This window comes from Gadus morhua, chromosome 19 (genome assembly GCF_902167405.1).
Source record: "Gadus morhua chromosome 19, gadMor3.0, whole genome shotgun sequence".
Taxonomy (NCBI): Eukaryota; Metazoa; Chordata; class Actinopteri; order Gadiformes; family Gadidae; genus Gadus; species Gadus morhua.
In genome coordinates this window covers 7,349,679-7,376,702 of record NC_044066.1, presented here as the reverse complement: position 1 = coordinate 7,376,702, position 27,024 = coordinate 7,349,679, and the positions used below count along the sequence as shown (strand labels likewise).

At 44.3% G+C, this 27,024-nt stretch overlaps 2 protein-coding genes across 9 annotated transcripts in view; both read right to left on the bottom strand.

Moving 5' to 3' along the window:
* The window catches only part of LOC115532170 (leukemia inhibitory factor receptor), an 11,902-nt gene extending 6,638 nt beyond the window's left edge, over window positions 1-5,264 (bottom strand). For 2 of the 4 annotated variants that reach the window (XM_030341753.1, XM_030341754.1), the window contains exons 1-9: window positions 4,706-5,264; window positions 4,455-4,561; window positions 4,109-4,272; window positions 3,556-3,688; window positions 2,430-2,693; window positions 2,071-2,200; window positions 738-886; window positions 159-304; window positions 1-81 (exon numbers count right to left, since the gene is read on the bottom strand). The exon at window positions 1-81 is cut by the window's left edge and continues 70 nt beyond it. In XM_030341753.1, coding sequence (XP_030197613.1) covers window positions 1-81; window positions 159-304; window positions 738-886; window positions 2,071-2,200; window positions 2,430-2,693; window positions 3,556-3,688; window positions 4,109-4,272; window positions 4,455-4,551 — 1,164 coding nt within the window. In that variant the 5' untranslated portion in view covers window positions 4,552-4,561; window positions 4,706-5,264. The remainder of the gene's footprint in view (window positions 82-158; window positions 305-737; window positions 887-2,070; window positions 2,201-2,429; window positions 2,694-3,555; window positions 3,689-4,108; window positions 4,273-4,454; window positions 4,562-4,705) is intronic. The other 2 variants (XM_030341752.1, XM_030341751.1) reach the window with 2 other exon arrangements.
* A 234-nt stretch (window positions 5,265-5,498) lies between these two features.
* Window positions 5,499-26,954, bottom strand: LOC115532167 (rapamycin-insensitive companion of mTOR). 5 transcript variants are annotated; one of them, XM_030341742.1, is made up of 39 exons: window positions 25,972-26,855; window positions 25,520-25,654; window positions 25,356-25,397; window positions 24,069-24,157; window positions 23,903-23,967; window positions 23,587-23,718; window positions 23,320-23,383; window positions 22,995-23,121; window positions 22,513-22,682; window positions 22,110-22,177; window positions 21,940-22,007; window positions 21,617-21,699; window positions 21,165-21,252; window positions 20,951-21,041; window positions 20,776-20,842; window positions 20,613-20,693; window positions 20,003-20,103; window positions 19,332-19,512; window positions 18,956-19,057; window positions 18,677-18,723; window positions 18,354-18,489; window positions 17,623-17,840; window positions 16,988-17,114; window positions 15,683-15,847; window positions 15,324-15,400; window positions 15,038-15,116; window positions 14,561-14,673; window positions 14,018-14,105; window positions 13,668-13,760; window positions 13,064-13,170; window positions 11,507-11,751; window positions 10,261-11,122; window positions 9,849-10,032; window positions 9,287-9,365; window positions 8,688-8,870; window positions 8,237-8,374; window positions 7,515-7,638; window positions 6,126-6,264; window positions 5,499-5,828 (listed from the first exon to the last, which is right to left on the bottom strand). In XM_030341742.1, the coding sequence occupies exons 2-39, from the start codon at window positions 25,548-25,550 to the stop codon at window positions 5,778-5,780; spliced, it is 4,905 nt and encodes a 1,634-aa protein (XP_030197602.1). In that variant the 5' UTR covers window positions 25,551-25,654; window positions 25,972-26,855; the 3' UTR covers window positions 5,499-5,777. The 5 variants fall into 5 exon arrangements, 4 of the variants coding, with proteins under 4 accessions (XP_030197602.1, XP_030197600.1, XP_030197603.1 ...); XM_030341740.1 differs by having other exon boundaries at window positions 24,069-24,166; window positions 25,972-26,852; XM_030341743.1 differs by having other exon boundaries at window positions 10,261-11,104; window positions 24,069-24,166; window positions 25,972-26,852.
* Window positions 26,955-27,024: the final 70 nt, after the last annotated feature.

The following is a 27,024-nucleotide window of genomic DNA, read 5'->3' as shown; positions in this document are numbered from 1 at the left end:
GCAGACCTGAACTTCATATTTCAGATTCGGCGTCAAGTCACTCAAAAGTGCTTGATTTAAACCCAATCCAGAGTAGTTCCTCTAGAACACAAAACAAACAAACTAAAGGTGGAGTCCAATTCCCTGATTGACATTGTAACATCATTATAAACACTCACCACATCTGTGTCTCCTTTACTGTTAAGGATGATCTGACACAGTACTCTTAGTTTTCTGTACTGCAGGTCTGACCACTCCCATGCCAGACTAGCATTCCTCGCATTTATCCTTGAAGCCGTCAAATTTTGAGGAGCGAACATGTGAACTAAAAAACACATTAACAAAGTTCAACAGACTTACATATATAGGTCTAACAGCTGCAGTTACAGGTGTTGTAGGGACTATTTAAGAGCTATTATTGGAGTGTAATGCGTCAGCTCTTAGATAGTGAAATGCACTATCACAATATCTGTTTATCGAGCTCACTGTGCCAGCCAATGTTTGAGAATATTTCAATTGACTGAATCAGAGTTTCCATCTTGCCTTTTAATCACAGATATGTGATGTCGGAGAAACGTAGGGAGAGAGGGAGAAGAGAGCGAAGCGTGGTTTCCTTAAAAAAGTTTGATTAAAAAATCATGCTGTTCTGTCCTGCTCTCTTTACAACTCTCAAAACTCACCTACATCAACTACATCACCTTTAACTGTAGACTGAACATTTGATGAGAAGAGAAGTTGAAAATGAGATTATACTTGACCTCTTTTAGTTAAGTCTGCCCTGTCTGTGAGCTCCAACGTGCCGAGCACATTTCGGACAGTCAACGTCCAGTTTCTCTCTTGGGCCTTTATAACCTCTCTTTGGCGACAGCGCTTCATGGTTGTGACTTTGCCAGTCTTCGAACACGATCTAAAGAAGCAAAAACAGAAAGAACTTTTCCATCACACCAACCCATTTTAGACACTTTTTAAAACCAGCTCGTTCAAAGCAGACATCTTGACATGCAGAAGCATTCATCAACAGCCTTAAAGGGCCCCTATTTTACCCCCAGGTGTAATTCCCTAGAGGATGATAAGAGGAAGATTTTTAAACATTTAGTAATGGCTTATCAAGCTCACATCTGGAAGGAAAATAGGAGCTCTTTAAATTTGACTTTTAAAGGTTGAAATGATTTGCACTTGCTGTTATGCCAATCACTTCATAGGAGGCGGGCTTCCCCCCCCAACCTAGCCTTGACCCTGCCTCCTGCCATGGATGATGTGAAAGGTGCTAAACTAAGCTAGGAGGACCCAGCCACCCAACGGCTTATTAAATCATGTGGACTGCTCCAGAACCCACTGAAATGTGCAATTCTTGACATTATTAGCACATTCAGTATTTGGTAGGGTCCGATATTGGCTTTTTTGCCGATATCCGATATGCGATATTGTCCAACTCTAAATTTTCGATTCCGATATCAGCCGATACCGATGTCGATATTTGGGTTATTTTTCCTCAAACCTAATTTAGGTAACATTACATATCTCCTGTTGTGGAATCAACACAACATGCTTAATGTTATTGTGATGCCCCACTGGATGCATTCTTGAATGCAACAAGGCTTTCCAAATGTTAACATTGTCTGTGCAAAATAAGAAAAATACTTCAACTTAATTTAAGGGAAAAGTGCCATGTTTATTTTTTTTTTTTTAATGGTCTCAGACAACAGTTTTGATTACACTCTCCCTGAGATAATCTTGACAATGCCCACAACAAATAGGGCAAACTTGACTCCACAAATGATAAAACATTGTACCTGAACAACTATGTGCAACATAGCAGTATGTTTCTTTAACTAAAACTCAATAACCTTAATTGAATAAATGCACAAATATGAGTCAATTACAATGTGCACTGTACTGCACAATTTTGAAAACATTTATTTGAGCTATAAAAAAAATAAATAAAAAAAAATCGGTTTTAAGGCAAAAAAAATCCGATACCGATATTGACAGATATTACATTTTTATGCTAATATCGGGCCGATAATATCGGTGGGCCGATAATATCGGACATCTCTAGTAGGGTGTTTAATCAAGCAGGCTGCGACCCACCTTCCAAGTAGTTCATATTCTGTGGGGTATTTTGTTGGCGGCCAGTGTCTGCTTTTGTCGGGGCTCCAGTTACAGACCACCGACTGCAAGTCTCGAGTCTCACACTGGAGATCCGTATCGCGCGGGCGGTCTGGACAAGAAGCAGACCAATCATTAGTAATGCTTTCAAAACTATGCAGTTTCCGATATGGTGAACCCACACGGCCTCACTCAGCAACATGAACCGCTGTCTGGAGTTTCATCCACACTTCCACGGACAGAGGGGCTTTACACTACAAGTGTCAAACACCAGAAAAGCCCAACCATGCATCAAATCTAAAAATCGGGTCAACCCGAACGTAAGGAAGAAGCCGACTTACAGCCCACATAATAGGTGGTGCCGTAGTCCGAATTGTTGCAGGTGACGTCAGTGCCGCCGAACCCAGAGGGTCTGCGCAGGTGCACCGTCATGGCGTACGTCTGGTTGTTGAGCTTAACGTGTTCTTTCGGTTTGCCGTTCAGCGTAAACCCGTGGAACGTCTTCAAGGGCGGCAGGAGGCAGCAGAAAGTCACGTTGCTGCCGACCTCGTAGACCTCGTGCGTGTCCGGCGGGAACAGCGTGGGTTGGCTGGGAAACGGGATCCCTGATAGTGACACCAACCACCACCACACAAAATACATGAAAACACTAGATTGTTATATTAGGACAATTCATTAAGTGCACTTTTATAATTAATTATATCACGTATTAAAGCAGCACTATGTAAGATTTACCCTTGCCCTCTAGTGGGCTGAGTTGTAGCTTCAGTCATAGCTACAGTAATAACAGTGAAATAGATTCACTGGATGGGCTTGTTTTATTCTTGAGAAATGTCCAAGTTCAGATTATTTTTAACGGACTAGTAGTGTCAGGATTCTCGTATGGACTGTTGTTTTTGTCTCCCCGTACCTGTTGGAGTGTGATAATTCTGGACTTTGTTTATGTTTGTAGCCATGTGTTGGTCATGTGCCCGGAGTAACACCCATGTCCTTATTTGGGCAACTTCCTGCCTTTGTTTGTTTCCCTCCATTTTCTCTGTTCACCTGTCTCTCATTTGGTATTGATTGGTGGAGTATTTAAACACTGCCCTTTCTGTTGACTTTGTCAGATCGTCACGGTATGTACTGTGTGCTACCTGAGTGCCACGTGAGTGAGACTAGCGTGAAGATCTTTAAAGAGTATACTCTATAGTTTACTGTTCTTCCCGGTTTTGGACCCTGCTGTTTTGGACTAAGTCTTCTGCCGGTTTTGGATCTCTTGCCTGTCCGTCTGTATCTTTCTGCCTGCCTGCCTGTTTACGAACCCCGCCTGTACATGGAATCTGATTTGCCTGCTGGACTGTTTGTGAATAAATCCTTTTGATCTGCAATTGATTCCCGTTCTGAGTCGTGACAAGTAGCTGCAGTAGAAAAGTTACAGAGTGCAATGTTTAAATAAAACATATAAAATACAAATTGCATATTAACCGTTGATGCAACGTTGGTCTTCGTATTGGGCACGGACTTTAAATGTGTTGTTAGCACATTCTAACGGCAAAGGAGAGACCCATAACCAGTGGTGGATGGATCCGGTCTGATTCTGTGGGACAATAACAACATCCTACAATAATGGTTATAATTACATCAGGAACAAAAAAAGTCAAATTAAAAGCTTTGTAGGTAACATTTTAAAATCAGAGAGAGTGCAGAAGAGAGCAAAATTTGACAGGCAGGGTGGCATAGTCAATAGGGAGTGCTGTTCCAGCAGAAGCTCATATGGATCGTTTTGGGTCAAATCGACAAACCTATTATTTTGTCTAGGTTGGAGATCACAGGGCCTGATTTGTCAGAAGTGAGCCCGTCTAAAATCAGGATGGTCTCATTTAATAGGGAGGCAGGCAAATTCAAGCATAAAAGACCATTCACAGAGCATTCCAATCAATAATCGCTAAAGATGGCTTTGCTATTTCTCACAAATAACGCTCCAACTAGAGTTTCTATATCATACCTAAAGATAATTCATTCATAAAAAACTCCTCACGTGATGAATCGTCTTCATGTCATCCGTCGACAGCACGTCGATCTCGTAGGCGATCTGCCCTCGCGTAAGGAGACAGGACGGATGATCCTCCCACGTCAGTTGGACCTTCTGCTCAGAGTAGTTGCGACCGACCGTCATGTTAAGTGGTCCACACCGCATCACCCCTGGTCAACAACACCAGTCAGAGTGAACATCTGAGAGCTTTCCCCCCCCAATGTATTGAATGATGATCTGAGATGTACTCTATCCAAGGTGGGATGAATACTTAAGTAGGGTGAATAAAAGATCATCAGCTGGAGAACTTAAGCATAAACCAGGTTTGTAGGTAAACAGAACCAATGCTCACCAGCATCTTGCACGGTGACTGCTCCACCAATGTGGAGGAGCAGAGAGGTAAGGAGCCAGGGGGACACCACAGCCATGGTCATAGCTATTATGAGCATGTGTTTTAATCTAGAAAATAATGCGAAAATGCAAAATATATTAGTACATGGATATCTATTTTGATATCTAAATTGTGTAGCAACGTATCTAAGTAATCGTTAAAAATAGGCTATTTACACACAGAACAAATGTCAACACATTAGAAGAACTTACCATAGAAAGCCTGCGTTTTGGGAACTGTAACGTCAGGCCTGCTGTTGAAGAAGCCCTGCTCAGATATTCAATAATCCGATAAAAACCATGGTTCGACTGCGTCCCTCGCTGTGAAAGCATCGTGATAATACATCCTTTTGAACTCTGCTCTTTGCTGCGAGAAATTAACACTGAGCTGATTGCGACGTTCTGATATCCAGGAAATAAAGAATCCGCCTTATTCTGGTAAAGACAGTGACTCACAGAGGCAGCATCTTAACCACTCTGTCTGTTAGGGAGAAGATCCGTTAATGGATATTAAACTTTTAACCATGGTTAAAAGCTTAATATGAGCCACTTGCACAATAAAAATCCAACAAACACAATAACAGGCGGCTTGCGCATAGAAATCACTGGCATAATATTATAAACTGAACAAAACGTACTACTTATTGTTAAGTAAATGTTTGATCAATGCATGACATTGAATTAAGTGGCTATTGATGTTGGTCTATATAAATATACTGCCAGAAAAAGTATTTGTATAATGACTATACTATCGGACGGACGGACACACACACGCACACACACGCACACACACACACACACACACACACACACACACACACACACACACACACACACACACACACACACACAATTCATCACACACACACACACACACACACACAATTCATCATTCTTGAAATACACGTCTGCAATTATGCATATAATAATCACACTATTAAATAATAACTGCTGTGTTCTGTTCTGTGATTATTATACTTCAAAACAAGAGCAAAATCAACACAAATGAAATGTATGTCATCTTTAATATGCACTTTCATCCTTTGCAACACTTTGGTAAATAACAAGCTAGGGTAAAAGAAATGTGTATTAGTGTTTTATCATACTTACTATCAACTCATAGGTTGCTCAACAGCCCTAGACATAGCAGTAGGTACTGGCAGATTAACAACAGGCTTGGTGGTCTTATTTGGTTTGATCTAGTTACAGTCTCCCCCTTGACTGTGCAAAGATACGGTCATGATGAATGGGAAGTGAAAGTTCGGTGTGGCCCGAGGATGTTGGGTCAGCTTGAGTTCTCTCTTGTAGAAAGGACGCTCTCTGCCTCTTCATAAAGCTACAGGAAAGACAACGTCATTTAGAAACATATTTGAATCAAATCTAAATCAACGCAGAATATGTAATCCAGCTAACCATTTATGGTTATAACTTCCTTTGTATAGTGGTAGGGAAATTCCTTTTTAGATAATACAAACCAAAAGCGTCTAACCCCTGTGTTGCAATCCTCTTGCAACAGCTGTGAGTCAAAATGCAGAGCTATTGTACGATTTCAGGGCGACGCACACATGCAGAGTTATGGTTGGAATTCAGCCAATGACTGAGTGTTTCCAGCCCCCTGGGCTCCCCTACGTACAGGCAGGAAGGAGACATCTTGGAAGAGCTCCTGGATGAAGCGCCGGGCGTGCAGGCCGAAGGTGTGGTGAGCCATCAGGTTGGAGATATCCGAGTAGAGGCAGACGTCGTCGAAGGCATGGGGGAACTTCTCTTTGATCCTGCCAGGGTGAAACACACCCTCTCAGGTATAAGTCGACCACTGCTGCCAGTCCTTACCAGTGGTTCTTAAACAATGGTTCGGGACCCTTATGTGGGTCGCAAGCAGGGGTCTGAGTGGGGAGCCGGACAGCCGCAAATATTTCCATACAAATTATTATAAAACAAAGTCACACAGTCTTGTCAGTTTTATTTGATTTTATTTGAATATATAAAAGATAAAGGTAGGGTAAGCAATTTAAATTTTATTTTTTCTAGCAATTTAATATGACAAAGTATTTTTGGACATACTTGTCTTCATCTCTTTACATCCCAAACAGCAATCAATCAATCAAATGCTCTGACAAAAAAAAGAAAACTCCGGTATCTGTAGCTGTCGAAAGCCTGTAATAAGCCTGTCAAATCATTCCAATCTTGCTTGCAGCACACACTGTTCCCGTGAGCTCACTGCGCATGACCAGAGTCTTCCACAAGGCTAGACAGACCTGTTGCTAAACCTAGCCAGCTAGTCATGTGTTCTGGGGGAGGGGCGTCGGAGGGAGGCCTGAAAAGAGGGGTGGGATATTTTTGGTTGCTTTGCCTCAAAATCTAGCTTACTATTGCTGGTTTCTTTCAATTGCCTACACTACCTTTAATTGTTCTGGGGCAAAAAAGGGGGTGGGTCCTGGGCCAAAAGTACTTACATAGGTGGGTGACAGAATGTAGAACATTTGGGGCCCCTATACCAGTCATCCATGGTCCATGAATCCATTGTCATTAGCTTTGATTGTTTGAATTGTTTGACAAATGTTAATGAATTGAAAATCGAAATAATTATAAATAATTACATCGGAGGGGAAAATGGTGTCCGAAGAGATCGGAAAGCCCCCAAATAACAACAGTACTGAAGAAGAACAACGCTTGTGAATGTGAACAGTATGAATATACAATGTGAATGACAACATTAATAAGATATGTGATGTGAACAGTAGAATATATACTGTGAATGTGAACAGTAATAAGTTATTCTGTGAATGTGAACAGTATGTATATATTGTGAATGATAACAGTAATATATATCTAGATATATATTTTATTAAACCTTTATTTAACCTGGAGAAGTCTCATTGAGATTAAAAATCTCTTTTACAAGAGAGTCCTGGCCAACACAGGACTCTCTTGTAAGTTATACTGTGAATGTGAAAAGTATGACTATATGCTAAGTTTAACACTAACACTATACTATTGTGTAGCACAGAGTCTGTGTTCATACCTCAGAAGGCTGGACTCGTTGCCTTTGGTCCCCACCGAGGAGCTGAGGTTGACCACCAGACGAAGCACCTCCTTCCTCAGCAGCACCCCGCTAGAGGGGCCGTTCTCTGGGATGGCCTTCACTCCTGGCCCCCAGCGACCCAGACAAGAGACAAGGAGAAACACATTGAGTCCGACGAACAATATCTACTAAAGGGATCCTCAACGTAAACATATCAAGGTCAATTAAGAAAAGATGACTTTGTCCAAGACGAGGGTGTCACAACAGAAAGTACAGAGAAATAGAGGAACAATACAACTGCAAGAAGGATAAAAAAATGAATGAAAACAATATGGAAAGAAATTAAATATATACAATATAAGTAATTGGATTGTTAAGGCAAAAGCTACATTTTTTATTTTTTTCAAATTGGTTTGTATAGCCCTTTGTCCCAGTTACAGTTATCACAGTGGTGGGCAGCATAGTGTAGGGAGTGTTTGAGGTACTGGGTTTGATCCCAAAATGTAAAGCGCTTTCCTTGAGCAAGATGACGTCAACCCCTAACGAATTGTCTCTAGTTCTCTGAAGTCAATTTGGATAATGTGTCCCCGAAAGACTAAACATTCACTTCTTACAGTCCCAAAGGGTCTTCACAGGCCCGCAATATGCACTGCCTCTGAATGCTCCAAAGCCAAACGAGGGAACCTTGAGGAGGACCACAGAAGAGCTTGAAGAACCCTCACCGAGGACCAGCTCCGCACCGTGGCCGCTCCCTGCAGAGCCCTGGGACAGGGTGGTGCCGGACACCCCTAACAGCCTGGCCTCCAGGTGGGGGGAGGAGGTACTGCACCACTCGGAGAACAACAGCTCATCCACCAGGTCTGAGACAAACATCCGCCCACCCTAACGTTAGGCATCAGCAGACTTAGAATCTGTGCCCTAGTTTCTGCTTAGAAATTGCATCAGAATTAGCAATAATAAAGATTTCATAATTTCAGATAAATTAATGATAATCCTAATGAAGGAATTATACAAATATATCTTCATCTATCACAATAGATAAGATGAAAACTAAATAAGACCAATGATATAAAATATAAAGACTATCAGCCATATACGCAGTGTATACATCCATGAACAAAAAAAACACATTTAACTATAGTAAAATACAATTTATATATGTGTATATCCCACCTGGACCGCAGTTCTGAGACTTCAGGCCCAGCACAGAGAGACCAGAACAGTAAAGGCAGTTGTCATCTGTGTGTTCCTGCAGCCCAGTGTCCACTGGCCTCGGTGGGGACTGTGGTTCTGTCGCGTGGAGCTCCGTAGAACTGAGCTTGGAGTCCACACCTTCTTGGTGAACGGGGCCGGGCTCTGAGGAAATTAAACTAATCAGTCGATCACTCGCTCCTCAATGTCCTCAATGTACCTGTGAGGCATCCTTTATACAGAACACCTCGATTAAGATGCGTTTATGTCACAAGCCTTTATCAAATTCACTGTAAGTTACTATATTAACATGCATCAATGACTCTAGTGTGTGTGATGAGTGTGTGTGTTTGTTTTTGTGCTTTCATTGACTGTAACTGTACCCATTTCTGGTATTTGTGGCACATTGTTTTGTATCTCATGTCGTGTCCTTTGTCTGGTCCCACTCAAAAACGAGATGCTACGTCTCAAGGGGTTATATACTGAAACTGAAACGTTCTATTTCTATCTCTAAATAGAGAACAAGAGTTGTTAGAGTAGAGTTATCAGTCAAATACAGAAGAAGAATAGAAGGAACGTACCATGATCAGATGTTTCATCGTTGAACAGGTCCTCGGCTGGTGGGCTCAATGTCTTCTGGAAGTATGGTATTGGTTTGATCTGAGAAACCAGAACACGTTGATCAGTCAATTCAACATCGCAGAATCAAGACGTAAAGGGATTCACATGAAATCAGGAAAATTGTAATCATTAAAGCAAAATGTATTGAATGAGCATTAAAAGGACTTATCACAGAGACTGAACCCAGATTCAAATAAAGCTAAATAATGGTTACAGGGTCAGGCTTTTTTTTTTATACATTATAAAATGAACACTGTGATCCCCCAAAAAGGGATTTGGTATTCGTGATCTTGACCACAAATTATTTGCTAACTCACAGCTATTGCTGTGGTTCTGTCGAGCTCAACTGGTAGAGCAAAGGCTTCAAATGTGTCTGGGTTATGGGTTCAATTCCCACTCTAAGAAATGTACTCACTCTGCACATTTGAAAATGCTTTTCATAAAACCGTCCACCAAATAGCCTATCAATTACATAAAAAAATATAAAAAATGTGTTTCAAAAACAAGAGCAGTAATGGTTACATGAAGCATGTTGGTGATGTCAACGGGCAACGCAATGCCGATGTAGTTGTCACCGTGGAGACCGCCCGCTGAGTCAGCGGTTGCCATGGCGCGCAAGGAGGAGGAGCGCTGCAGGGTGTCGTGGTTGATGGGGCTCAGCAGGTCCTCCTGGTCCAGCGTCGCGAATCTCAGCGTCCTGCCGAACCTGCAGGCCGACAACAAGGTCGCGGTTGCATCAAATTAATTCATGCCATCATTCCTTTATTCAGTGAATATGAGAACGCAAATTGCCTACAACATTCTTGTGATTTTCTATTTCTAGAAGAACAGACGTTAGGGTCGGCGGCCCTCGAATCTGAGGAAGGGAATTCAATGTGCTCAGGGTTCAAGTAAAAACAAAAAAAAAAACGAATGTGAGGTCTTCTTGTTTCACCTCTGCGAGGTGAACCTGCCGCCCGGGCGGCCGGTTGTCATGGCGATGGCGTCGGCGAACAGCGCCTCGTTGGCGGGGGGCGCCAGCGCCCGGCCGGGGCCCAGGAGGGGCTGTATGCGCTGCTGCTGCAGCCTCCGCAGGGTGGCGTAGCCCAGGGCGTCCAGGGAGCTGGACTGCCTGAGGGACGCCGACCGGGCCAGCAGGGGGGTCCGCGGGGTGCGGTAGCCCCAGGGAGAGGAGGGGGAGGAGGAGGTGGAGGAGGAGCGGGTGAAGTTCCCGAGACGGGTCCCGGGGGCCGAAGTCCCCTTGAGGGACTTGGTGTGACGGGTCAGCCGGTGCGAGGAGGGGCCGGGAGGGGCCGGCGACGTGGACCCGGACCCGGAGAGCTGCAGGGCGGAGAGGGATCGGGGGGGGCCCGGCTGCGGGGTCTGGAGGACGTCGATCTGGGCGGTGGCGGTGGCGGTGGCGGTGGTGGTGGCGGTGGAGGTCATGGGTTGGAGACCTTGGACACTCGCAGGCGCAGACTCCGTGGAACCCATCACGCTGATGTCGGTCATGGCGGTGATCGACCTATCGCCTTCCCCTCGCTCTCGGGGGTCTCCAGGGACCTCCGGCTCCACGGCCCAGGGCAGCAGACACGTTCCCTCCGACCCCCCAAAGGGGAGCTCTTCTTGGGCTGTCCAGAGGGGGTCCTGGCTGGGTCCTGCAGTGGGGCCTGTCATCGGGCCCTCTAGGGGCTGAGGGGGTGCTCCGGAGGGGCCCGTGATGGTCATCCTTGGGGTCTGATGGTGGTGAGGAGCTGAACGTGGGCGGGGCCCCCTGCCGTCCCTCCCCTGGTCATCGTCTGGAACGAACACATCACCTAGGTGAAGCAACCTGGTTTAAAACCTGATCATAGTTAGGATATAATCAAACATTATACAACAATCTCACAGGTGGGCGTACTTCATATTATCACATTCTCTTTTAACCTTTTCTAGCAGTTTTATCTGCGTCGGTTATCCTGTACATGTGTCTTTTACAGTTAATCCAGGTAGGACAGCATAATTTTGACGGGGGTGACCCTATGTATTATCAAATTGTATAACTCATAATATTTATCAGATTACATTATTCCTAATAACATCATCATCCCGAATTTCCCATCTAGGATTAATAAAGCAATCAGTTATAAGTAAAATAGAATCGTATCTCATGACTGTTAAAGTTGATACACAAACCATGAGAGGCAGTGCCTCAGACTCACCGTGGCGGCCCGGGGGCTGGCTCCCCTCGCTGTAGCGCCGGCTCCGGGGGGACACCGACTGGGGCCGGCGCATCCTGAGGGGGGGGGGCAGGGCGTCACAGGCCTGGGTCTGGAGGCCCACCTCCTGGGGCACCAGGGGCCAGGGGGTCAGACTGCTGTGGCACACAGCGTCCCAGCCCTGCTGCTTCAGGACGTCGCAGCCCCGCCTCGTCTTACCCAGCATGCCCAGCGTGTAGAGGCACGTCCTACCGCACAGAGGCAGGGGGGGGGGAATGGTTTAACCGTCTCATTCTGTCTGTTGGGGAAGGTTTAGTCCACTGATAGGGTTTAGTCCCTGGATAGGGTTCCGTCCCTGGATAGGGTCTAGTCCGCTGATAGGGTTTAGTCCGCTGATAGGGTTTAGTCCCTGGATGGGGTTTAGTCTGCTGATAGGGTTTAGTCCACTGAAAGGGTTAAGTCCCTGGATAGGGTTCCGTCCCTGGATAGGGTCTAGTCCGCTGATAGGGTTTAGTCCGCTGATAGGGTTTAGTCCCTGGATGGGGTTTAGTCCGCTGATAGGGTTTAGTCCCTAGATTGGGTTTAGTCCGCTGATAGGGTTTAGTCCCTGGATGGGGTTTAGTCCCTGATAGGGTTCCGTCCCTGGATAGGGTCTAGTCCGCTGATAGGGTTTAGTCCGCTGATAGGGTTTAGTCCCTGGTTGGGGTTTAGTCCGCTGATAGGGTTTAGTCCACTGATAGGGTTAAGTCCCTGGATAGGGTTCCGTCCCTGGATAGGGTCTAGTCCGCTGATAGGGTTTAGTCCGCTGATAGGGTTTAGTCCCTGGATGGGGTTTAGTCCGCTGATAGGGTTTAGTCCCTAGATTGGGTTTAGTCCGCTGATAGGGTTTAGTCCCTGGATGGGGTTTAGTCCCTGATAGGGTTCCGTCCCTGGATAGGGTCTAGTCCGCTGATAGGGTTTAGTCCGCTGATAGGGTTTAGTCCGCTGATAGGGTTTAGTCCCTGGATGGGGTTTAGTCCGCTGATAGGGTTTAGTCCACTGATAGGGTCTAGTCCGCTGATAGGGTTTAGTCCGCTGATAGGGTTTAGTCCGCTGATAGGGTTTAGTCCCTGGATGGGGTTTAGTCCACGGATAGGGTTTAGTCCACTGATAGGGTTTAGTCCCTAGATAGGTTTTAGTCCCTGGATGGGGTTTAGGACTCGAGGCCAACTAGTTCTAGGTTCGAACTGCGATGGTCCATCTGTGACCAAAGTGCCTTAACCCCTACCTGCTGCTTAATGACTTTGAGTTTGTCTCCAGTAGTGTCTGAATGACATAACATTCATTAGTTACCACAGATACATGCAGTAAATACCCCAAATACATATATTACAGCCTTTAGATACATTTAATATTCTATCAATACAGTTTTAGCTTCCTCAGATCCAGGAACCAGATGCAATACCTTTGCACGATTGAGGTTTTAAACTGAAGAGAAGCTGAGAGGAATCCCATGTGGGTTGGTGTTGTCGTTGGTAAATGTAAATCATGTCAAGGCTGTGGACAAAGGGAAGCTCCTACCCTCTGACGGACAGCACCTCACAGTGTTGGGCCAGCGCCACGACCTCAGGGACCACGCCTTCTTCCAGAAGCAGGTTCACACCCCAGTTGGTGGAGCCGATGTTGCCCTGCAATGGACAACAAGCATGGTCTGTGTTCATGGTTTAGATGAGCTAATACATTTTTAATACTAATACTAAGTCTGATGTTCATATTTTTTCTTATCTATATTATACTTTGAATGAAAAAGATACAAATATCCTCATCCCCATTTTCAAATATTAGATCTAATCTATACTATATTTGAATGAAAAAGATACCAATGTATTAAATATAATTAATTGAAAAAATCGTAGCAACAAATTATTGGTATTCATTTATTTCACATCAGTCTATGTATCAACAAGCTGAAATGATCTTGAATTTGTTCAATATCTGATCTATACGATCTATTCATACAATCTATCTTTACAATAAAACTTTTTGGAAAGAAGCAGCATTTGAAGGAAAGTACATCCTCACAACATACTATAGTAGTGAACTAGCATCCAATACCAGTATAGATCGATCCAGGCCCACTATGAATTAAGGGTTTGTATATATGGACAGCAGAACTAAGGTTTACCAGAGCCCAGAGAGCAGCTTTCAGTGTCTTGATGCCCTCCCATTTGTCGAGGTCTGGGGATCGAACCACCGAGCTCAGATCTTGGAGCACATTCTGCAGCAAAATAACAATATTAACTTTAAAATAGATCCTGTAAAAACAATAAATAGCTGAAATCGACTGCGAAAGGAAAACAACTTTTTTGGTGTTTTTTTGTTTGCGTGATTGTTTTTGTTGATAAGATTAGGAAGATGAAACTTAACCACTGCAGAAACCGGCCTCAAAGGCAATATCATGTATCTGAATCACTGTGTGTCGTGTTTGATGAAACCATCGGCTAGTTGACCAGATGGTTTACAGCAAAAACCGACCTGTGCTTCCAGTAGCTGGCAGCCTGCCTTGTCATGGACTAACTGGCCGTATAGGTGAACAAGGGGGTAGACGGCTGGTCTTTGTGCCCTGGTTGTGAAGAGAAAGTAGAACCATCGAGTGTTAGATTTCAAGGGAACCTCCAAACCCTAAAACCACTTATGTCAGATGTAAGGATATCTAGTGGGTTACATATTAGTGCTGTGAATTGATTCTGCTCCAAGTCTTTACTTAAATGCAGTACATTTAAAAAAGGTTGGATAAAATGGGGATATTGACTCATAATTTCCCTCTATGGATTAAACACATTAAAACCATTTAGGGATTTTCAAGGGACGTTAAAGGACGCAGACCGTAATTCCTCCGGAAGCAAATGGATAGACCTGCAACCAATCAGAGCAATGCTTCAACGACTCCGTACAGTCATTATATCAAAGTCATTATGGTTTTCCTTGAATGATGGCATCTATGATGACATGGCTGCCTGGAAACCACCGGCCATGACACCAGGAACAAAACTTCTCAGAACAGAACCGGGAACGGACCGGGGGGCGCTGGAGCGTCCAGGATTGCTCCGGTTCAGGACGGGCCTGCGGTACGTGGTGAGAGCCTCGTTCAGCTGCTCCTCCATCAGGTCCACGTACTTTAGGTTATACTTCTGTACACAGGGAGAGAGGGAGGGACAGAGGGAGGGTGAGAGGGTGAGAGACTCAGAGAGAGAGCGGATGAGAGAGAAAGAGAGAAAGGAAGACAGAGAGAGAGAGAAACAGAGAGGAAGAGAGAGAGGGAGAGAGAGAGAGAGAGAGAGAGAGAGAGAGAGAGAGAGAGAGAGAGAGAGAGAGAGAGAGAGAGAGAGGGCGAGGGAAAGGATAGAGAGAGAGGGAGACAGAGCGAGAGACACACACAGAGAGAGACACAGACAGATAGATGGACATCGGGAGAGGGAACATGAGTAACACATAGTGGTATTAAGCGAATGATTCCTCATTGCAGAGAGATTCAGAGGCCAGGTGAAAGCCCACCTTGTGCCATCTCTCCAGCTCTCCAGTGATGAACCCCCTGTCCTCCAGGTAGGAGAAACCCTTTGGAATGGACAGAAACCTGAAAGCAGAAGAGGAGATCCTGTAAAGCTGGAATATTACCTGATCTGTTCACATCCCACCTGGGAGCATCTTATTTTATATTATGGGTTTTTGGATTTTAATAATATGCATTTTATGGAGGACATTATTTGGAAAGTGGTTTGTCTGTAAATGTTGTCGTTAGTAGTAGTTAAAGTATTTGAATAGTAAGGTAACAGTAAGGTACCTCAGCAGCAGCAGCTTTCCCTTGTCTCCAAGGTGCGTGAGAGCTGGTTTTAATTCCACCAACGCGTGAAGGTTGGCCTGGAGAATCACAAACAGACTTTATTTTAAGCATGATAAGCGAACTATGATAGGCAATTGGTTCACATGGGAACTCCACCAATCCAAACATGGCGCCATAATAATCTACTATCCTGATCTATTCTTTTAATACATTTTCATTTTGTTTTAAGAAGGCATGTAAAAAAAGGAGTTCCACCATACCATGCTGCACTTGACAAAACAGAAATCTCAAATAATTCTAATTTTCAAACCATTCGGCCTCAAAGCATTCGGTTAGCCTCCCGGGTCGTGACCCCTGACCTTGTCCTCACAGGCCTCGTCCAGGACGTCCAGGGCCTCCAGCCGGACCGGCTGGCTCCGGTCGTAGAGCTGGGTGACCAGCAGCTCCACGCCCCAGTTACTGAAGAACTCTGCGTTGGCCCGCAGCAGCACCCGCAGGTGCCTGGTGGCGTACAGCCGGCAGCTCTGTGAGGGGCGGGAGGGCGTCATCAGCGAACAACGCCACAAACCACGGCCTCCTGCCTCAGACACTGGGTCAATGGACTGCATTTATGTAGCGCTTTTACGTAAAGCGCTCGACCATATTGCCTAACATTCACCCACTCATGCACACATTCACATGACGACGACAGCCGTTCAAGGCAGCTCAAGGCAGGGTTCAAGGCAGCTCAAGGCAGGGTTAGGTGCCTCTTTCAGGGACACCTCGACAGGCAGCTAGGAGGAGCCGGGGATCGAACCAACAACCTTGTGTTTGACAGCCAACCCGCTCCCCCTCCTGAACTAATAATGCCGCCGTAAGATACTTATCACGTAAGCTGGCGCGTTTAAAGATAGAGTACTACTGTTGGCACGGGGCATTGTTCTTGAATTCGTATTTTAAACTTAAAATTACAATAGTAGAATAAACGATATAGATCATATCGATTTTAAAGATTGTGTTCTCAGTAAATATAGTTTATGGCTTTCTATTATTTCACAAATAGTGTTGTTTGGCATCCCATCATCTGTTGTTCCTTGTTGTGTTTTCCATTCATCTTTTTATTTTACTTTGTGTTGGCTGAATAAACATACTGGGAGCAACATGGCTGACTTTTCTTTCCACAGTGTCCCTATGGCCATGGCCTTCTAAAGTAGTACGTTTGTTTACTAAGGGGGCGCTGGCACTCTTTGCTCAGCCTCTGCTTGTGTATTCATCTGTTTTCTACCCTTTACATATGAGGTGGTCCGCGAGGGACGTGAGGACCAACTAAGAGGTTAACTCCTAAAGTCAACGCTGAAGGCCAGACATCCACCAGCGACCATGGCTCCCCTCCAGCCTGTTCTGCCAAACTGTCAGCGGCATACAGTGGACTTGATGAAAGTGGATATTTGATGAAAAACAGGATAAGTTAAGAGACGGCCAATCAGATCCTTGTTCTGACAAACCTCAACCCCCTCCTGCTACACGTCATTCCAGCTGTCTTTCCAGCCACTGTTCTGTCCATAAAGGCAGAGACCTGTAACAGTATTTGAATCTTCTGATTCACGCCGAGCCTCGTCAATCAAAAAAGGGCGGGGCCGACGGGCGTTCCGTCATCAGGCTCCGTAGCGGCGGGAGGTTCTTACTTCCGAGGCGGCGATGAGGACCTTGGAGAGGACGACCCGGGCCAGGCCGTCGCGGCTGAAGTCCAGCGTGGAGACGGTGAGCTTCACCACGTGGTCCTGGTTCCTCTGCATGCACAGGCTCAGCAGGCTGCAGGGGGGAGGGGGGTTAGCTCACCGCGCGCTGGGGCAGACCCAAAGCTCCTCTCTTCACACATCACCTTCATGTATATCTATAAAGTCTATATCTATATAGTCAATTCAATTCGATTCAATTCAATCAATCACAGGTACAGTTTCAAAGGGCTTAACAGGCCACATTATGACATCCCCCTGACGCCTAACTCCCTTATATATATATATACATATATATATATATATATATATATATATATATATATATATATATATATATATATATATATATATATATATATATATATAAAAAGGCTTTTAAACCAAACGGATAAAAGCAGTACATTTAAATAAAAATGACATCATAACTAATATAGATTAAAACATCCGATGGCAAGACTTTAGATAATGTTTAACAACGTCTTGGACTGGAGAGGGTTTTTGGCCATCAGTATAAAAAGAGGTTGAGAAAGGTTAAATAATAATATTAATATTTTTAATGATAACCACCCTGAGCCACTGACCACTGATAGACGCTCCCTTTCTCCAGCACCTTGACGCCGTGGCGATGAGCTGACAGCGTCCCCAGGAACAGGAAGTAGTACTGACTGAGTGTGGTCAGTAGTAGCCCGTTGCCATGGAGAGCACTACTGCTGCTGCTGCTGCCAGCTTTGGGCCCGATAGAGGAGTGCAGCCATTGGACGATGTCTTTCACCAGGTCCTCCAGATAGACATCCCCTTCCTGGGAGGGGTTTACCAGAAGGGATGAGAAGATAGCAAGTGTTTCATTTAAAGTCAATAAATCATTTTAGTAATGAAAGCAATCATTTCTACATTGAAAACCTCCCAATCCTTTTTATTTATTTGAATTTAAAGTTATTATCACACTGTTTCACTGTTGAACTAACATTGGCAGTTTGAAACGTCTTTGGTATAAACTCTGGCTCAATCTATTGGGGGTCATTGGCACTATTTTGTATTTTCTAAATTTCAAAATAAAAGTGTTTATTAAAGAATGTTTTAGTTGCAGAGGTACACAGTTGTATAGATATGTTTATTGTGCAAAAAGGTTACTCTCTGGTTGGGCTAAAAGGATTTCTATGGGTGTGGCCTTTATGTGATTAGCTAATACATCCGTTGATGAGATAACAAATGGTGTAGCGGGGGGAGGGCCGAGGTGGTTCATTACTAGACTAGAAGAAACAAGCGTTAAGGCTGTGACACATCCAAACGCAGACAGATAGTTAGAACCGACCTCCTCCGAGTCTAGGAGGAACTCGATGAGTTCACAGCCGACCACAGTGGTCTGTCGGGCCCTCGGGTGGTCGGGCTTCATGGAGACAAACAGCTTACTGCTGGGCATGAAGAACCACAGGAGTCTCCTCACAAACCTAAAGGGAAGCCGCAGGACAACACGACGGGGAGGGTAGCCTCGTGAGTGCTCGTTCCCCATGTCTGCCGCCCTCCTGTAATGGCCTTTGGGCAAGGCGCCCAGGACCTGACAGCTGCCGGCTCCTGATTCAATGTTTGAGGAGGGGTATGATGATTGCCTGAGAAGTACAACTTGTGTATACTCACTTGTGTATATGGTCATCCCGATTGCTTTGCAGTTTAACATTCGGCCACTAAAGACAAAAAATTACAAAACAGAAGGCAAAATATTTTTTATATTTACAGCTGTCACAAATATAGACAATAATATATATATATATACATATATATAGAATATAGAAAAGAGTAAAGATAAACAGTAAAAAATAAGAAAAAAAAATACTAGTATTACGATCCGTGTTTTACCTCTGAATAAATACACAGATTATGAAATAATTCTAAATACTATCGGAGGTTCTGCACGACCTTCAGGATGGTCTGCACCAGCTCCCAGTTCCAGTCCAGGTTCTCGTCGTGGTGGAGAACGTGGCTGTCCCTCAGGTTGGCCAGCAGGGCGTCGTCGTTCTCCTGAGGAGCCACACACACACAGGGTTCATGTCGTCAGTACAAGCAGCCTCAGGACGTCCTACCGTCAGCGAGTACGTCCTAATAAACAGGATAGGCCCGAGCCAAGGGGTTCCATTCCTAACCCAAAGGCACTAGGTGAGACTCCCCAGGTATACAGTCTACCTAAAGGCATCCTTGCATAAATCGTCCCTTACACTTACCTGTTACTTAACGACATGAGATTCTGAATCCGCTGTATGTGGTGTCACAGCCTTAGGGCTTGTGTCTCCATTACCTTCATGGGGAACATGTCCCTGGGCAGGGGTCTGTGGGGGAGGGCCAGGGACCCGTGGGGGGGCGCCGCCGCCCCGGCCGCCCTGCGGAGGACGTGGTCCAGGTACAGGCTGTGAGGGGAGGGACCCTGCCTGGTCCTCTCGTGGAAGAGCTTCAGGTTGGTCACTGCTGCCCGGGCCTGTCTGGAGGGCCAAGCTCAAGCTGTTAACCAGGCCCCGTGGTGGACGCATTGGGGTTGGTTGAGCTCTTCTGCAGACACCAGAGTCTTAAGATCAGTGTGTGGGTCGCAGGAATCACTGGTGTCGCTGGGATTATACATACACTTTTTAAACCAATGCTTTGCTTTGGAAACTTCATGACTTGATAATAAAACGAATACATGATGAAACAAAATGGCCATGTCTGTTACACCATGTCCAAGGAGAGCGTCATACCTTTACTCTATTTTCGGTATGGAGAATGTTACGTAGAATATAATCCATCTATCAATTTATCACAATGAACCTTCAATAAATCCACGGGAGTCAGGAATGCATTATCATGTACATCGGTCTCCCTCATCTTGTCTGATAAGTCATAAGCGCACGATCAACCACCAGCTTGTATTGTGCGTACACTGGGGACGGCTATGGCCGTTCAGACAGGGCGGGACTGGGCAGGGATGAGACTCACTGTCTGTGTGCCCGCGGGACGGCGGAGCAGGCGGCCATGTTCATGAGGCGAGGCAGGCAGTGGAGGTGGTGGCTGTGGCAGTGGGGGAGGATGCTGTTGGCCTGGAGACAGGGGAAGGAACATGGTGATGAATAGAGACAGGAAGAGAGAGGCAGACATATAGACACAGACAGACAGGAGGACATAGGAAGACAGACGGGCACATGACAGCGAATAGAGACAAACAGACGTAGAGACAGATAGACAGACGGGAAGACAAAGACAGACATACGGGCACATGACTGACATATAGAGACAAACAGACGTAGAGACAGATAGACAGAGGGGAAGACAAAGACAGACATACGGGCACATTACTGACATATAGAGACAGGAGGAAATAGACAGACATAAGGGCACATGACAGACATATAGAGACAGACAGACAGAAAGACATACAGAAATACGGGCACATGACAGACATGATGACAGACATTTGTTTTACAATCCTACATTTACAAAAAGGATCGCAAGACAGACAGACAGACGGACGGACGGACGTGTCGGTAGATGTACGGATAGACAGTTGGAGATGTAGATAGATCAGCGAGGGCGAGAGGGACTACGGTACCATATTGAGCAGTTGTCCCAGTAGCACTGTGGCTTGTATTGATATGAAGTCATCGCTGCTGGTGATCAACTCCACCAGACCCTGGAGACGAGCGAATGCACCACGGTTACGGATGAAAACAAGCCATTTTAAGTCAGTAAGAATAACTGTAGTCCTCTTTCACCTCAAGAAGTCTGCTATGGATGAAGGCCGACAGAAGGAACGCCAGGTAGTTGTCTATGAGGTTTGGTCTGAGAAAGAAAAAGATACACATTGGAGATTTATTAAAAACATTTGAATCTCGACCTGAATAGTTATTCATAATACGACCAAAAGGAGAATATGAACACGTTTAATACCTTGATCGGGACCGTTGTGGAAGAATAACCAGAGCCTCAGAGACGATGAAGCCTTCAGTAAGCCTCCACCCTTGCTGATGTCTACCAGGGTCTACGGGATGTTTCACATTAAAAGTACCCGTTTAAATAACAACTCCCCGAAGCTTGATATTCTGTCTGATGTTACGTCTAAAGAATCAACTACGCGTGGTTATAGCTAATCGTCTAGACCTACCGACACTGATCAGCGCTTCGGTAAAGTCTGTTGTCTCGACAGGCACGTCCAGAAGGAAGACTTCATAGATCACTTCTAACAAGGCTCTCTGTCGGACCATAAAGAGATAGTGTGGAAAATCACCATGAAATCAAAATGGTAATGAATGGCTAATTTCCTAGATACTTATTTTTTATCTGTAAGAAATTTCAAATGTTTATGTAAACATATGATAACAAAAAAAAATCTCCATTGCATTAGTCGGATTGCAGTTACTTTATACAGCTATTCAACAATGTATGGGTTTTGTTGTTGACATTTAATGCCCAAAAGGCCGAAACACTATATCTTTCATGTCAAATAAAACCAGAAAAACGTTTCTATCTCTTACAGAGCTTTGATTAAATGCAAGGTTACACAGCATGCCCTTCAGCGTGCTATGAATGCAGGATACTGTAACTCTGAATACTTACCCTCACCTCAGTGTTTGGTATACACAGCAGGTCAATGAGAGACTGGATCCCTGAGTTCCCCGACTTACACAAGGTAACAATGCCTGCAGGGTCAACAAGTTTGTGTTTGGTCAAACTAACTAACAATGAGAGATACAAACGTAAACAGTCTTCGCCAAGTCATCCGGTCATTCCAGTATACAAACTATTGGAATCCATGGCAATATTAATCACGAGTAATGCCCTACCATACTCAAACCTGTTGAAACACAATTAACGCACTAATTTAAGTCTGGTTTCATAGACAGCAAATGTTTAAATAAATTCATAAAAGAAAATCTTACCTGACCAAGAGCGAAAAGTAGCAATGATTGACATCTTACTGGCCAGGAAGCGAGCATCTCTGTTCTCCCTGAACACCACAAATCAGATCAACCAAAGTATTATCAATGCCAACCATATCACCAAGAGGAGGGCTGGGTACAGAATAGTGCTTTATAAATCCAGGACTGACTTCAGGTGCTCCTCGCCGATGTCAGGGGTCAGTCGGTAGTGGAAGTCCGTGTACGGGACCAGGATTTGCTGGGAGCAACAGAAAAATAAGAACATTGTACAAAAAAACTAAACTTATTCAACGTCAAAAAATCCTGTCTTCATATACAAAGGTGATAAGTGATGAACATTTTTTAAATTACGATCCTGTTAAATTGCAGAACAACAAGAATGTTTTAAATAAAACTCTGTAAGAATAGGAGATCTCATTTGGTTTCATGATTGGGCTCCAGGACTGTTTGTGTACCAGAACAAAAGTGTCTTAAAGGTGCCTCACTCCTTGCATAGGGTTTCGTTGATAACTAAATGAAGGTGAATCCCTCATCTCATTGAGTTTTCCGTGCGTGTCTCTGGGTTGGCCGTACCTCCAGCTCGACGTCAGAGCGGACATACTGCCGCGTGTCGGGGTGGTTGAAGAGGTGGAGGACGGTGGCGATCAGTGATTCGTTCATGCTGTTCAGCCGACAGCCAATCACGTTCTTCAAGATGGCGCTCAGACCGCTGCTCTGGGCCACCACGGCCGGGTTCAACAGGGCTGTAAAATAGTGAGAGTGACCTTATAGTAAATAGGATCAAATGTACTCTATCAATCCTAGATGGTTAATGTGGGTGATAACACAGAAAGTACACAACAGGCTAGAATAATGTAAATAAGAGTAAAAGACCCAAAAATATATATATATATGGAAATAAATATAATAAAAACAATCTGTATAGTAAGCAATGTCGACACAAGAAATATTAGCCAGTAATATATGACCGTAATATCGACTGTAGAGGTACACCAGAGACAGGTGACCGTGGAGCATGGAGTCGTTGCAGTGCGTTGCTGTTGGCGTTCACTCACAAAGCTCACAGATGATGGCGATGCAGGGCCGCACCATGTCGTCGGCCTCCTGGGAGCCCTCGCTTCCCAGGGCCATCAGGGAGTTGGTGATGGAGGAGGGGAAGACGGACGCATTGACCGCCATCATCTGTGTGGAGACACCGAGTCCAACCATGACGCCACCACACTATAATACAGTGTTGGTTATGTAACACTATAACACTTTCACAGCAACCATCACTTTGGCAATGATCACGTTGTTAATTGTAACAGTAAGAACGTCATGAAAAGAATTACAGACTCAAAACTCGACACTTCAACAACTATCATTTGAGTGAAATCTAACCTTTCGAACTAGCCTGAGAGCCTGCGTTTTTTCGGTCTTGTTACTGTCCTGAATGTCTATACACCTGCAAGAACCAGCAGAAAAACAGAATCAATACCATTATGGGATAATATACAAGATTAAATGTAACAACAGTGTCGATTCCCTAGCTCCAAATACATATCTCATAATGATATCATGTCTTTGAGGTCACTCTCCCTCTCTGCAGAATGACTCAATATTAGTGAATAGCATCAGACTACACAGGGCTGGTGGTGTGTCTGTCACCTGGTGATCAGGTAGTCCACGTTCAAGGCCAGGACTTTGTCCAGGATGCTGCGGTCTGAGATGAGGTAGCGCAGGGCTCGCAGCCCGGCCGCACGCACCTCCATGGAGTCACTCAGCAGAGACAACCGCACACTGCCACAGGGACAATCACCATGCAAACACGTACAACAGGGTCACTTTTAATGGACACAACTGAAGACGACTTTTATTTAAGATTGAGGACGCTGGAATGTAATTTACCTTTGATTGTACAAGATGAAACTAAAACGAACACGAAAATGTCATCATCAACATTCAGAAATGTCCAAATCCTCACCAAATGATGAGCTCCTGGTGTTTTAGCCCCAGCTCGTCCTCTTGAAGGCCTACCCTGCATAGGAGCTAGGGTAGAAGAATCCCCATTCAAGATGATATCCCTGATCCAAGGACAAAGGATCGTTGGTAATAATGCCTGGTGAAATCATGCTGTTTTCATTCCAAACCTTGACGAAGTTGTGCAGGTGTTTCATCTTCTGAGTACTGGAGACGCTTTGGTTCCCAATGATGTTTTGGAGGATTTCACCAACATCAGCTGCAGGATCTGGAAACAAAACGTAAAAAAATGTTTGTACGTTTGTTTACGTGCAAAGTGTAGCCCACTTATATTAAACTGGTTGATTTTCGTGTTAGATTATATAGATTATTGTGTTAACATGGCCACCAATGTAATCTGTGTATTCGACAGAAGTTTCTTCAGTAGAACCAGTGAAATGCATGCTTCATCCAATTCTAAGATTTGAAAAGGTTTATACATGATTCTGATGCACATGATTCTAAACACTTCTTGGCCCTGTTGTTCTTTAAACTGTTTCAAAGTTTTGATTATTTTGATATGCGTTTATATATCTAAATGTGTTGTTGTGTATATTGTAGCTACACACGAAACCAGTTAAATGTATGATCATTACTTAAACACATATAAACTTATAAACAGTTCCAACACGTTTCCCTGACCAATGGTGTTACCAAAACAGTGGTGTCACTAAACCAGTGCCACTTTGCGATGGGGGTCTCTGACTGCCAGGATATGGACAAGAAAACACACACAATACTGGCGCCCCCATCAGAGCAACATCATTATACCGAAATAAAGTCTGATGTAAACAGACTCTTAACCTCTTAGCTGGGTGACTTTGTTGTGGGCTAGATCCACAAATTAGCTGAAAGCACACTTAACACCATCTGCTGTGGCTCACTGAGTAATCTGAGTGGTTTCATTCATATCAGTGCTAAGTACTTTACTCTCACCACCCTGCTGATTTACAAGGACACTCAGACGTAATGCTTCTATGATCAGAGACACGTGCTGCTATCTATGTCCTGAAATGAGGTGGACGTCATGTTGCAGTGTACATCATAGTTCAGGCATTGTTGTTACAAAAAAGTGACCAGCAACTTTGCTCAATTTATTACTATCTGACAACATGCACATGTTGACTCTCTGAATAAATGAATTAATTTAAAATAACGTTGACTTTGGCAAACACATATCCTAACCAAACATAATGTAAATATAAATGTATTTAAGATTTACAACTCATACTAGCCACAGTAGAAGCTGCCTCACAAATCAATGCTTTTTATAATGTTAAGTTAATAGCTATTTGTTGGTTATTACAACATGCACTATATGGTTTGACTTTAGATCACATCTTAATCAATTAAATTTAGCAACTGATAACACCAACCTTAAATTCAGCAGCTGATAACAGCCATTAACGTTTGCTTACCTCTGGAAAGGTCCATTGATCCATTTTCCTCCCCATTGTGCTCTGCATAAGGTCAAACAAAGTGGAATTATAATAAAAACATAATACATAATGCATAATGTGTCAAACATTAATACAAATAAATAGGTCCTTATTATAAAATAAATACATCATCTTAGGTCTACCTCTCATCTCTGCGTCTTTTCCGATGCTCATTATCCGCAACTCAATCAGGGCCACGGGATCCTTCTTTTTGAGGTTCTGAGGGCAGACGCTGTCATAATGTCCTGTGTTTAGGGAAACTGCACCTGCGCCGCCACCTGCATGTAGACACTTACCATCATGCCATCATAACATGCATGAGCCTACTTAAAGACTCTTGAGGGTAAATAACCCCTTTGCTTTTTTGTTAAATCCTTTGCTTTAATTGTTTTTGCTTGAGTTAACTAAAATATTAATTTTAGGAGGATAGCTCGAGCCCGTGTTGCAGGTAAGAGCTGCAGTGCTATCAATTCACCACTAAGAGGCGCCACTGGTTACTTATGGTCACTTCGGGCAGTGATCATTTAACATCTTCTGAGGGCAGCTCTATGTGTGAGTGTATGGGGGCATCGGCGCCTGCTGCCAGCATACAAACCTTCAACCTGTCCAAATTCTTCAGGTAAGTAGGCCGTCCAAAGGCGGTGACGTTTGGTGTTCACTGTCTGGAGGCAGGTCCCTCGGGTGGGTTATGAGAAGGAAATGTAAGTTGAATTGGGACCACTAGTGAATACCTCAGCCCCAGCAGGACGTAATGCACTGGAATAACCGCTAAGTGTCCCCATCGCTTCTTCAAAATAAATCAACTTGGTTACAGAGCAGTTACATTAGCAGGGACGTTAACCTCGGCAACCCAGGCCACTCCTGGCACACGTTCAATTTAACATCTTGCTATTTATTTTGATAAAAATAACGTTAGGCATTTATTTTATTTGATAATGTAATGGCCAGGCATACAACACCCTAGACGATTCACACGTCGAGCTATATTTAATTTCTCTCAACGTCATTATTGTTTCCTCTAAATATGTGGCCGCTGGTATTTTAAATTTGTTTTTCGTCTCTAGGCCTGTTTGTCTTTGCCCGGTTTGTCTTTGGATGAACCAATTGAATAGGCCTGTTTGTCTTTGCCCGGTTTGTCTTTGGATGAACCAATTGAATATGTTATAACAAACCCGGTACCCGCTCTTCATCCCATGTAAGCAGCAACCATCAACTGCTGTCAAAAACAGCCACAGACGCCACATTATCAAAACAGTATTGACAGACGTATAGGCCACATCAAGCAAGGCGTTTGCCTTTTAAACGACATCGATCACGTTTTTGTGGAAAGGACAAATAGTAGGGCGCCTGCGAAATAAATATCAGTCCAAGTAGAGAAAAACAAACAAATAGGTTTGAATCAACACGGTTAATCCCCCAGAGTAGTCTGTAGGGTGTGTGCCTATGGAGTTGCCTCGGCTCGACCTGTAACGTGTGTCAAAATCTCCCAACGCAGCGCGCAATCTCACGCGCACAGCATGTGTCTCAGAAAGGGCATTGCCCATCCAATCATGAAACCCAAACATGGTCCGTTGTTTATATTTTTGATTTAAACTAATAGCTCACAGATACATCTGACATCATTGCATGTCAGTTGTTCATATTCTAG

Bases quoted from the DNA above. Each gene is read 5' to 3' on its own strand.
- LOC115532167 (XM_030341740.1), bottom strand. From the start codon at position 25,550: ATGAGCATCGGAAAAGACGCAGAGATGAGAG. The intron at 23,384-23,586 runs GTGACAGACACA...TGGTTCTTGCAG, and splicing joins GTGGACTACCTGATCACCAG to GTGTATAGACATTCAGGACA. The intron at 7,639-8,236 runs GTGAGGGTTCTT...GCTGGGGGCCAG, and splicing joins CGGTGCGGAGCTGGTCCTCG to GAGTGAAGGCCATCCCAGAG.